The sequence below is a fragment of the Onychomys torridus genome, chromosome 6 (assembly GCF_903995425.1).
Source record: "Onychomys torridus chromosome 6, mOncTor1.1, whole genome shotgun sequence".
Taxonomy (NCBI): Eukaryota; Metazoa; Chordata; class Mammalia; order Rodentia; family Cricetidae; genus Onychomys; species Onychomys torridus.
In genome coordinates this window covers 64,861,339-64,873,551 of record NC_050448.1, presented here as the reverse complement: position 1 = coordinate 64,873,551, position 12,213 = coordinate 64,861,339, and the positions used below count along the sequence as shown (strand labels likewise).

The 12,213-nt window shown below is 53.7% G+C and overlaps 1 protein-coding gene across 3 annotated transcripts; it reads right to left on the bottom strand.

Annotated features, from left to right (window-relative positions):
* Positions 1-3,791: 3,791 nt before the first annotated feature.
* Sh2d2a (SH2 domain containing 2A) lies at positions 3,792-11,933 on the bottom strand. Of its 3 annotated transcripts, XM_036189341.1 has the most exons (8): positions 11,900-11,933; positions 11,273-11,353; positions 10,416-10,605; positions 9,792-9,881; positions 9,465-9,633; positions 7,011-7,166; positions 6,519-6,797; positions 3,792-4,010 (listed from the first exon to the last, which is right to left on the bottom strand). In XM_036189341.1, exons 1-8 carry the CDS (start codon positions 11,931-11,933, stop codon positions 3,852-3,854), a joined length of 1,158 nt encoding a protein of 385 aa, XP_036045234.1. In that variant the 3' UTR covers positions 3,792-3,851. The 3 variants fall into 3 exon arrangements, with proteins under 3 accessions (XP_036045234.1, XP_036045235.1, XP_036045237.1); XM_036189342.1 differs by lacking the exon at positions 3,792-4,010 and having other exon boundaries at positions 6,456-6,797; positions 10,416-10,597; positions 11,199-11,353; XM_036189344.1 differs by lacking the exon at positions 3,792-4,010 and having other exon boundaries at positions 6,456-6,797; positions 7,035-7,166; positions 10,416-10,597; positions 11,199-11,353.
* Positions 11,934-12,213: the final 280 nt, after the last annotated feature.

Genomic DNA, 12,213 nt, shown 5'->3' with positions numbered 1-12,213 from the left:
GCCTCTGGTTAACAGGAGAGAAGACGGGTGTGGATTAGAGAGAAGAGCGGTAGGGATACTTGGCTAAACTGGCCCAACAGTGGCAGTCAAGGGTAGGAGGTGAGAAGGCCTTGACCACAAATGGGTCCTTGGTTGTGGTGTTGCACTGCTTTGGATTCAAGGCTAGCCTGGGTTTCAGAATGAGACCCTACCTCAAAACCAAACAATAGCCCTATGTTGAGTTACATTGACCAGGACAGGAACTGAGGTGGCTGAGGTGTTTGAAGATTGGACTCAAACTGCAGAAAGATGGGGATCTTTTTTTTTTTTTTTCCCTGTAGTTTTGGTGCCTGTTCTGGATCTCGCTCTGGAGACCAGGCTGGCCTCGAACTCACAGAGATCTGCCTGCCTCTGCCTCCCAAGTGCTGGGCGCTGCCCGGCGAAAGATGGGGATCTTGTCATGAGGGGATTTGAGCAGTTGGCTGACATAACATAGGATAGGGTCATAGCTTGCTTTCAGGGGAGGACTATAGAGAGGTAGTTAAGGATGACCAGCCCACAGCCCCCCTCCCCTTTTTGCTTTTTGGTTTTTCGAGACAGGGTTTCTCTCTGTAGCTTTGGAGCCTGTCCTGGAACTCACTTTGTAGACCAGGCTGGCCTCGAACTCAGAGATCTGCCTGGCTCTGCCTCTCGAGTGCTGGGATTACAGGCGTGCGCCACCACCGTTCGGCCCCACAGCCCTTTTTGAGTGCATCTGTGGATAGATAGATCACTGCTGCTTTCCAATCTCCCTGCCCTGAGAGGACCACAAGTGACATTTCTGATGTCTGTTCACTGAGGGATCCGGGGAAACGGCAGTCATGAGGATCAGTCACTATGGCCAAAGGCTGGGTCTGAGGACTGCTGGATCTGCAGTGGGAACTGCCTGCACTCAGCAAGGCTTTCCGCTGGGGAGCAGACTGTTGGCAGATGTGGAGCAGTCGGAATGGGCAGAAGGGTTGGTGTCTTAGTTTCTTTTCCTATTGGTGTGATAAGATATTCTGACAAGAACATCAAGGAGGAGAGGGTTTATTCCGGCTCCCACTGCAGACGTGTCATGGCAGGCGAGCCAAGGCAGTAGGAGCCTGAAGCCGCTGCTTCCAGCTTTGCAGGAAACAGCAGTGAGTGCTGCTTAGCTTCCTTTCTCCTCTTAGCCCAGGATCCCCTACCGAAGAACCAGGTTCCATCCATAATTAAGGTGCGTCTTCCCACATTAATGAGCAGTAGTCCCTCACAGACATTCTTAGAAGCTGGCCTTAATCTAGAGACACTGTCCGCACAGCACAGGAGTGCCTGGAGGCTTGTCCTTGGATGACACTAGCCCTAGCAGATGGAATGGCCAGAGAAGACTGAGCTGGTCCCCACCTCCCATGTGAGGAGTCTGACTGGGGAGGAGAAGAGCCTGCTCTGTACAACTCCCTTTCTGACTTCGGGTGATTCTACCTTTCATCTTCGGCCGCATTGCAGCCCTAGACCTGTCTGTAGCGAAGCCGGCAGGGCACAGAGAGTCAGCCCCTTGGGTTTCATTTCTGTATGCATAAGCTGGGGACTGAGCCCTGGGCCTTTATGGGTGCAAGGCAGGTGCCCTACTTCAGAGTTATCTCCGCCCTGATTCCATCTTCAGGGCTGGGATACCTCTGAGAGCCTTCTATTTGTGGGACCTCTTGGTATCAAGACTCTGCCACCTCCCGCTCTGACCCCACAACCCTCTTTAGATGTCATGAAGGATCTCCAAAGCCTCTCAGTAGCCCTACTAGTCAGAGCTGTTCATGTGAGACACATATATGCTGGTGAGGCCTCAGTCCCTCCTTGTCTTTGGGGGCTACCTTTGGTCTAAGCCTGCACTGTTCAACAGTAGAACGCCCTAAGGAGACATACCTGCCCACCACGCTCTATCCGGAAGCTTAGCCTTTTCTTTTCTGCCTGCTCGGGACCTCCCCTGAAGTGACTACCCAAGTGTCCTGTGAGACCTTTCTTGTGCTTTCGGCCTCCTCTCTGATTCTGGGGTGGGGGCATGTGTTCCCCACTCTCATCCTCCAGGGCTTAGGAGGGCTCTAGATCTTCAGCAGACAAGGAGCCCTAACTGTTGACTCAGCACCTATGCTCTTCAGCCTCAGCACAGGAGTGGAAAAGAGAGAACTGGCTAGTCACCGGAGCTGGTGTTGGTGCCAGGCTGGGGAGCTGCGATGGTGGCAGTATCCAGCTGTCTGGAACAAACTGGAGGGAAGAGCCTGTGACCCAAAGGGCATGTGTTGCCTTAAATGAGCTTTAGCAGAATCAGGATGTCAGCTGGTAGGGAGCAGCGGCAAAGGTCACATCCAGGGACTCAGGTAGACTCTGTCTGGAGCTAGCAGGATCATGCATGGCCAGCCTCGGAAAGCCTCCAGTGAGATGGAAGTGGGACCTAGGGTAGATCTTTGCCTGGCCACAACCCCAGAGTGGAGTTTTGCTCTGGGGCAGGAGGTCAGTCTGACGTGAGTCTGGGCAAGGTAGGGAGAAGACACCCCAGGATGGGGCAGGGCAGGGAGAAGACACCCCAGGATGGGGCAGGGCAGGGAGAAGACACCCCAGGGTGGGGCAGGGCAGGGAGAAGACACTCCAGGGTGGAGCAGGGCAGAGAATGGGCTCTTGAGTGAGCCAAGGGCCTAAGCCCAGGAGTGTCAGAAGTCCCAAGAGAATCATGGAGCTGTTTCAGGAGTTTGCATCCTCCAAGGGTTCACAAACTCGTAAGATGCTCTTCTGAGTCTTACGTCATTGCCCCATCTCTATAGCATCCACTCCCATGCCCCTGGCTGCCCATTCAGCCTACCCCAGCTAGGGGAGAAGCGCTTGGCAAAGGGAGCCTTGCCCTAGTGATTCTCAACATCCAGCCCAAAGATCTATAACTTTGCCTAAGTGTCTTTGAACCCCTAGAGCCCTGGGAAGCACAGTGGGAGAGAGGAAAGGGTGGAGGAGGAGCTGGAAGGGCAGATTTCTGCGGAGGGAGATTGTTGGTGATGATTTATTAGCCAGACAGGAACCAACAAACAAATTCTAACATCTGTTCTCACCAAACCATCCCTCAGACAACAGTAGCATTGGACTAGGGCCCAGATTTGAAGGCTCAGAGGGCCAAGGTTTCCTAAAGTCCAGTTTCTTCAGGAGGAAAAACCAGGGCATAGGAGGCAGGATACTGTCCACTTGCCTAGTACACTTCCTTGCATTGGGTTCATGGAGACTGTCAGGAGAACCAGAGTGTGCGCTGCTGTGATGAAGATCCCACATTTGTTCCTGTGACCTCCAGGCTGCTTTGTTAAGGCTTGTTAAGGGGACAGGAGAAGCTGGGGTGCAGAGAGGCCCCTGTACAGAACTCTGGAAAGCAAGCAGGCTTCTTAGTTGAGGAAATCTCTTCTGTCTCTTGTGGAGAAGAGAGGATTCAGGCTGAGGACAGAGAACCCTGAACAGAGGTTTTAACCCTTGACCTTGGCCCAGACGTTCTCCCTCTCTGGCTTGGTTTCATTATTTGCATAATGAGGGAATTGAACTTAATTGATAGAGGCAAAAGAAATGCTGCTCCTGCACCCACAGCAGACATCACTCATCAGTCACGGTGCTCTTTTCTGCTGAGCTTGGACGTGACCTTAATATCCTTTCCAATGCCGCGCTCTAGGCAGCCGAGACCAATGGATTGGAGTTGGCATGCGGGATGACACCTCCTTGCCATCCTTGCGGTGGATGAAGGAGCACAGCTCGCCTGTAGTCTATCCACCTGCCTTTCCTAAGAAAGGACCAGGTGAATATGAAGGTCTCAGGGCACAAAATACCCCAAGCTAGCCTCTCTCAGGTCAGACATACTACCTGCTGATGAGGTCGGAGAGGAGCCATGCCTGTTCTCTGTTCTGAAACACCTGTCTACAAAGGGTATGATGCTTCCAGGGGTAGGGCTGATGAGGAGGGAGAGGGCCTTGCTCTGTCACAGAGTCCTCAGAATGCAGCTCTGGACCACCTGTCTTCTGCAGACAGAAGGACAGCCCTGAGTCAGACCGGCTGCCTCTTTGGCTGATACGCTCTCTCTAGGCAAAGGTCTTAACCCTTTGGCCTCCAGAGAGGGCATTTAGACTCTCACCCATGTCCATCATTCCTCCGTCTCTCCTCCTCTCCATTCCCCTCCCTTCCTAAAGCACCTGCTTTGTGCCAAGCCCTGGGCTAGTACTTTAAAGATAGCTGAGTATTCCCCAGGACTACCCCTAGTGAGTCATGCTCAGTGGGGAAAGGGGAAGACAAGATAAAAAGGAAGAAGGGGTGTCCCAGCTGGCCAGGGGCCCAGCAAGTGTGTTCCGAGGTCAGGCCAGGGAAGGCTTTCCAGGGAGAAGGGCAAATGGCCTTGATGTGGGGTTAAGGGTTGCCAGGCAGCAGGTCGATAAGCTTGTAGGAGTTGCTGTGGGCAGAACAGATGTGTAAACTAGAAGAGGCTTGGTAGCTCTTGGTGAGTTCGGAGAAATGTGACGGGAGAGCTCAGAGTGGGGCTGATGAAGTGGGATCTCACCTCAGTATGGAAGACCTGGGGGTGAGGGGCAGCAGGCAGGTGCTTCAGCAAGCCCATCTGGCTTCCTTGGGAAGAATGGGTCAGAAGTGACAAGCTTGGTCCGAAGGAGACCAGGTGAGAAGCTCTTAGAGAAACTGGGTATGGCTCAGATAGTAAAGAGGTTGTCTAGCTTCACAGGCCCCCAGCTCGATCCCTAGTGCTGTATGAGCTGCTCGGGAGCACACATTTGCAACCCCAGCATGCAGGAGGTAGATGCTGTAGGGTCAGAAGTTCAAGGTCTATCGGCTTCATAGTAAGATGGAAGCTTGATGCACACCCATCATCCCAGCATCCTTTGGAAGGCTCAAACAAGCAACTATCTGTAAATGCTAAGCCAGTCTGGTCTACATAGTGACTTCCAGGCCAGCCAGTGAGCCCCTGTCTCAAAAATAACATCAACAAAAACATAGTTCCTAGAAAAGTCTTGATGAGAAGATGGCAGGGGCTAGAAATGGGGGAGAGGGCAGATGTTATCGGCCTACAGAGATTAAAGTAAAAAGGGTGGAGATGTTTAGGGACCCCATATCTCTGGTTGGAGAGCTAGGTTCTGGGAGGTAATCAGTCAGGATGTGGAACACAGGAGGACACTCCTGTGTGTGTGTGTGTGTGTGTGTGTGTGTGTGAGAGAGAGAGAGAGAGGGGGGGGGGTATTAGCCTGAATGACATTTGAGTGGCTTTGGAACCAGAGGGATATTGTGGAATATTTGTTTAACTATGTAAAGATGTGTTGCATTTGTTTGTTGTGGAATATTTAACTATGTAAAGATGTGTTTTCATTTGTTTATGTTGTGGAATGTTTGTTTAATTATGTAAAGATGTGTTGCTGTTTTACCTTGCCTGCCTACGGCACCTGACTGGTCTAATAAAAAGCTGAATGACGGAGCTGGAGAGATGGCTCAGTGGTTAAGAGCACTGACTGCTCTTCCAGAGGTCCTGAGTTCAATTCCCAGCACCCACATGGCAGCTCACAACTGTCTAACTCCTGTTTCAGGGGATCCTACACTCTCACACAGACACACATTTAGGCAAAACACCAACACACATAAAATATAAATAAATAAGTAAAACGCTGAAAGGCCAATAGTGAGGGAGGAGGTGTAGGTGGGACTTTGGGCAGGGAGAATAAGTAGGAGGAGGAATTTAGGCTTGGGGGAGAAAGAAAAAGAGACGCCAGGGAGACGCCAGGGGCCAGTCAGCCAGCCATGGAGGAAGCAGGAAAGTAGGATATACAGAATGAAAGACAAGTAAAAGGCCCGAGGCAAAAACATAGACGAATAGGAAGAGGTTAAATTAAGTCCTAAGAGCTAGTGGGACAAGCCTAAGCTAAGCCTGAGCTTTCATAAATAACTCTCCATGTCTTTATTTGGGAGCTGGTTACATGGGGAAGCCTGGGTGGAGACAGGACTGTGAAGACAGAAGGTGGCAGGGGGCACAGGTGAGCTCAGCGGGCACAGGCAGAGCAACTTCGGTGCCCACAGAGAGGAAGTCTGAGGAAGGACCTGAAGTATGGGAGTCTGACTCATGGCATAGCAATACCACTTTCAGATGTGACTGAAACTCTCAGTGGGGAGACTGAAAGGGGTGAGCACACAGTGCAGTAGCCACTTCCTCTGAGTCCACTGGGGTTGACATGTGGGGTTCTAAGTGTTCTTCTCTGTTCAAGGAAGGCCTGACAGTCAAGAGGCAGGCTGGGAGGAGGAAGGTTGAGGGAGCCCTGTCTCCCTTAATCTTTTTTCTGAAGTAGGGATAGGGAGGGCTTGGCAAAGGTGAGCCCGTGTGAATGTCCAGGAGAGTGGACAGAGCAGCCTCAGGCCTGGAGCTGGGCAAAGGTTTCCGACCGCACGGACCACTCCATCCTGCTTCAGTCCTCTGTTCAGGAGGGGCTCCCTCTTTCTGCTGGCTTTCTTGAACTTTTCTTCCCCTGTACCCCCTTTGCCTGGCCTCCTGAGATAGGCCTGGACCAGCACTTCTGGAGGGTGGGGTGCCCAGTGGGTGCCATTCCCGATGGCCCCTCTACCTCAGCATAGATATTACTGGGGGCTTCTCCAGGGCTGCCCCGTCCCATGGCATAGAAGGCTATGGGTTCATCAGGCTCCTGGTAGATGGGGTGAACGGGTAGAGCCCGATGGGGTCGTGAAGAAGGACGTGTATAGACTTCAAGAGGAAGCTGAGGCTTGGCAGGGATGGGAGGCCTGGGTCTGGACACCTGTGAAGTCTAGGAGAAAAGGCAAGGCCAGGGAAGAGACGTGATAAGAACCACAGAGACGAGGTCTAAGCTCAGGCTTATCTCGTCTGAGCCTCTACCCATGAGGTCCCTACCTTCCTGGCCTCTCCCTCTGTCCTGTGTCCCCTCTCCCTCTCCAGAGGCTGATCCCCTCTCCAGAGGCTGATCCCCTCTGCCATCAGGCTCACTCATCTCATATAGTACCTCCTTGGCTTGGGAGGCCCACACTTTCTCTTTGTGTGCTGGGGACTGGGCCTGCCCCTGTTGGATGAGCAGGCTGTGCTGGCTGTCTGGATCTTCCTGTCTTTTGCTTCCAGAGTCTGATTCAGTCCTCGGGGAAAGTCCAGCTGGCTCAGCAGTCTGCAGGGAAAGAAGGAGGAGGCCTGAAGGACTGAGGTGGGGTGGGAATGACGGGTAGTGGAGGAAAAACAGTCAGGTCTGAGAGGCAGGGAGAGATGAAGAGAGAAGTGTGCCGTGGGCCCAGTTCTCTGTGTGAGGAAGAGGAAGAGAAGGTGTTGAGGAGGCCTGGGGACTGTGGATGGAAGTGAACTCTGGTCACAGGTGTGTCGAGCACTGGACTTCATTCATCTAGAATACAGGGCCAAGACAGTCTCTATGCTTGTGCAAAGCAGGAGGCTTGAGGAGAATTTACCTTCAAAACAATCTGCATGGGGACAAACCTCCATGACAGCTGGGCCTTATTTCTTCAGGCTCAAGAAGTTTAATATGTGAAGACAGAGACTAAATGTTTAGGGGCAGAGACCACCTCAGGAAAGATGAGCCTTCCCTGGTAACTGACCCTAGGTAGTTATTCCCTGGTAACTACCCCTGGGTGGTTAAGCTTTTAGCTTAGCATTAAGGCTGGCCTTATGAAAGGCTCCATGTGCCCTCTGCTTCAGACGCCAAGACCATAGGGCTTCCTCAGGCTCCTACAATCCACTCAAGGCTTTCTAGATCCAATGGAGCACTCTTCTTTCTGGTGTTCATCCTGTACTTCCCTGCCCTTCCCCCAGGAAGCGGTATATTCACCCTGCTGCCCATTCGGCAGGAAAATCAGCCTCAGTTCCTCACCACCCTCCTACCTCAAACCCAACCCGAGATCAGCTCTGCTCACCATCGGTCTTTCACATCTGCACATCTTCTCCAGGCTCACACACAGCCGGCACCATCGTTAGGCACATGACTCCCCCGCCCCACACCGAATCCTCCCACTCTCTGCAGCCTCTTTGTCCTGTCTCTCCGTCCACAGGCAGGGCTTCCTGCTCTAGAAGAACCCAGACCTTCAAGCTTGGTTAGTGTTGGGCCCAGTTCCCATTCTGACCTCTGTTCCAGACTGGATCCAGCTCTGTGGGCTCCAGCTGCTTTTCTCCTGTGGATCTGGGGATTGAACCCAGGGCCTGGAGCTAGACAAAGCCATCCAGCTATGCCCCAACCCCCAGCTTCCTACTTGACATCTCAAACTCCATGGTGTTTCTCTCTGGATCAGACAGGCTTCTCTTCTTGTCCTCATCCAAACATCCTGCTTCCTCATCTAGTTCTGCAAAGACCCAGTCAGCTCCACCTTCTCAACAGCCAGCACGCCCTTTTGGACCAGCAGGCTGTTCCCCTGCACTAGCCCACCCCCTCACCTTCTGAAACACTACAGCCGTCTCCATCTCTAGCCGCCCTGTCTCGCCCTCATGAATTTGTCTGATCAGGCCTTTGCTTCCAACTCTCCAGTGTAATCGGACCTGGAATAGAACCTCAGACCCTTGGAAGATGCGCAGGCCCCTTACCTCACTCTTCTGACCCCATTTCCGGCTCTCCATCCATCAACCATCCTGATCCACCCATGGCAGCTCCCTCACTGCTCTTCATTCTCCAAACACACCAAAGAACCTCCCACTTCAGGGCCTTGGCCGCCTGTGCTGTTACTTTTGCCCCAAATGCTCTTCCTCCAGCTGTCTTCAAACCTCCCTCTTTCAATCATTCGGGTCTCTGTTTCCATGTCCCCAACTCCTCTGCTGTCCCTATGTGAGACAGTGCCTACCCTGGTACTCTCCATCACCGCTTGGCTCTCTTCCTAGCCCTCACTGTCTCTGCGATCAGTGTGTTCTCTATATTGCTCACGGAGTCAGTCTTGTCCTAGGACGGCTGCCTTGTGAAGCCCAGGATAGCCTTTGGTCACTGTTTATTTCCTCAGGGTTTAGAACCACTCTTAACACGCGGTGGTCAGGGGCTCCTGCACCTTTCGAAGGTGGGGGCTCCCTGACAATTCCTGCCAAGCGAAGTGGTGGACCTTGTATGCCCTGGCACCCATCAGTCTCCGCACTTGACCCCATCGTCAGACTCCCTGTCCTTGCTACTGTAAGTAAGGTTTATGAGTGAGATGCCCACCTGTCATGGCCATAGTTCTGTTTACAGGACCTCTCCTCCTCACCTTGCTCCGGAGACTCCGTCCACCTAGCTTAATTTAACTTGATTGCCTCGCTTGCCTCCCTTTGCCCTGCTGGTCTGGTCATGGGCCTTTCTGGAAGAGGTGTGGATAGGCAAGTGTGCCCGGTCATGGGTTGGGATGAGAAAGGCAGGTGCTAGTAGCCTGGACCTGACTGTGATCCTGGAGGGGGCAGCAACGGCATCGACATCGGCCTCAGTTGTGGCTTTAGGGTAAGGGCTCACCTGGCGGGCAAGGGGCTGGGTGAGCGTCTCCCCATAGGGGCTGAGGGGACACTCTGTGTAGTGTAGAAGCAGGTCCTGAAGCTGCGCGTGGGCACTGTCTTCGCCCAGCACCACGTGACGCCCGTCCCCTAGCTGGGCAAGGAGGAAGTGACGGCAGCAGGTCCGGCTCCTGGAGGGGCCACTTTGAGTCAGACATACCAAATTTCTCCCGCTACCATGCTGAGGGAAGAGCCCCGAACCCTCCTTGGAGAGAGCAGGTCAGCACAGGAGCCCGCCCCTTGGTTAGCACAAAGCCCGGCATCCAGATGGTCAAGGACTGCCCCTTACCTGTAGGATAGCACGAAGGTCACTGTGCTCTCGCTGAAGCGCACCAGATAGCATCCTTGAGGCTGGGGCTGCAGCAGCCTCTCAGCTTCCCTGTACAGTTGGAGAGAAGCGTGGGGTCAGTTCTGACTCTTGTGACCTCATTTCGGTCTCTCAGGCTCTCCTAAGGGAACCCTCACCTCCCGCTAAGCAAGTATATCACGGCTAGGTGGAGATGAGGGGTCCTACTTAGAGGGCCCTGGGCTTCATCCTGTAGGATAGTCTGGAGGGGGAGCTGCAGCCTCAACAAACACAGCAGTTGCCGTGCTGGAGTTTAGAAGTGGGAAGCTGGACTGAGGAGATGAAGGAAAAGTGGGGTTGAGAAATGGAGGGTCTGCAAGGGTAGGAAGAAAGAGGAGAGGGCTGGACGGAGCCGACAGAGATGGAGGGAGAGGGGCTGAAAATACAAGGCCTGCAGCTAGTAGGGTAAGTGAGCCTCGGGAGAGAAACTGAGGCATCGAGCGGACTGAACCAGAGCTCCCCCTCAGCAAAAGGCCTGGGAAACTAGAGTCCTAGCTGTGTGATTTCCGGACTGACTCAGATCCACAGCCCCCGTGCCTTCCGGGGGTTTTGTCCCCTGTGACTCACCTCCTGGTGATGAAGCCGTGGAACCAAACAGGGGCGGTCCTGAGCAAGAGCCAGTGGGCCTGGGTCTTCTGGACCCATGCTCTGATCTCAGCTTGCAGAGACAGGCCACCTTTCCCAGGTACCTCTTCCTCCTTGTCAGCATTCCCTAGGACCCAGGCAGCTCCTGGGGCTGAGGCAGAAGCCTGGACATGAGAGACGTCAGGGACAGAAACAGCCATGATTAGAGGGCTTTGGACCCCAAGCTGCCTCCTTTTTATCTTCATATGGGTCCCTCAACCTATTTTAGGGTCAGATTGTCCAGAAAGTTCTTCCCAAGGCCACTGACTTAAATTTCTTCTGGCCTTCTGATGATGCCTCAGAGGGCAGGGGATGGTATAGGACGTCGCCCCAGGCAGGAGAGGGTGGCTTCTCTGGTAAAGGACATTGAGCTGGTAGCTGGGAGGGCAAGGGACTGAATCAGGATCTTACGTGCTTTGGGCATTTCATGGAGGTGCTAACCCAGAATGCAGACAGCTGCATCTGGCCAGGATCAGTGCCTGACCATATCCTAGTTGCCTGCTGACTGGGCCTGAGCTTTCCAGAGCCACAGAAACTGAGGACAGGTGGGTTGCCGTGCACGGGAAGGAGGCACCCCCACTTCCTCCTCCTCTGCACCCGTCCCTGTCCTCAGCCAGCCACTCATTCTTGCTAGCTTTCTTCTTGACCTGTATCCATGCACATGCCCTCATCCTTGAGGGGGTGGGAGTGGATGAGGCAGCTGTAACTCTCCATGTTTCTACTTACCACCGTGTGTGTGGCCCTGGGGCTGAGCTGAACCTCCTGTTCCTTCAGAGCCTGCATGCTGGGCTTGCTCCCCAAATTCAGGTCCTGGCATCTCCCCTGGGTCAAGTTCATGGGCTGGAAGGTGCTGAAGGTGGGGGAGGGGGCTTCATGATGCCCTGTTGGAATGAAGGGGGTTGCCGGAGTTTCTGGGGGGGGGTTTGCCTCTCCCTCTCTCCTGCACCCCAGGCTTAGAGTGTTTCTTAAACATGCCTGAAGCAGCTTTTCCTGACAGGGGCCGTCATGACGACAGCGTAAGTGTAAGTGTGTACTGGGGAAGTGGGTGGGAATCTCAGGAGTAAAGAGTCAAGGGAGTCCAGAGGGACTGACGGCAAAAGGAGGCTTGTCAATAAAGAAGAAACCCTGGGAACCAGGCTGGCCTTCTGACGGCACGGAAGCTGTGTGGAGAGGTGAATCCCTTCAGCCAGGCCCTGTCTAGGTTCTTCCACCTGTTGTCTTCTTTTACCCTTTTGTTCCAGTCTCCTAAACATCTCAGAAGACCCCATCCCTTGCCTGCAGGGATGCATAGTAGGGAGCTCCCGAGATGAAGCAGGAGTTGTGGACACTATGGCCGCTCTGGCTTGGGTCAGCTGCTGTAACTGTGATGTGGGAGCTCAGGCCCAGGAAGGCCGAAGGGGTAGGAGAGTCTTGAACTTCACACGTACCTTGGGGGCATGTCTGAGCCAAGCAGAACTCCATAGAGGCAGGTGTGTGTGCTCTCAAAAGAGGTGCACACTCGGCAGCAGCTCATCTCTTCTCTCACTCCTTCCCCCAGGGACAGGAAACGTCGCTTTACCCACCTCCTCTGTCATGAAGAGGACCCACGTCATGGAAAGCCCAGTAAGACGGCAGACAGTCCTGGCCCTGGAAGGCCGGCGGCGGGTGCTGGTGGCTTACTCTATTAAGTGTCGAGGAGGTCTTGCTATCTGACCTTTCTCCCTTCTCTGAAAGCTTTCTACCGGTTCTCAGAGATTCATAG

Coding starts and splice junctions, on each gene's coding strand:
- Sh2d2a (XM_036189341.1), bottom strand. CDS start 11,933: ATGGAGTTCTGCTTGGCTCAGACATGCCCCCAAG. Junction 9,882..10,415: donor CACGGCTTCATCACCAGGAG/GTGAGTCACAGG, acceptor CCAACTGTACAG/GGAAGCTGAGAGGCTGCTGC. Junction 6,798..7,010: donor GGGCCTCCCAAGCCAAGGAG/GTACTATATGAG, acceptor CTTTTCTCCTAG/ACTTCACAGGTGTCCAGACC.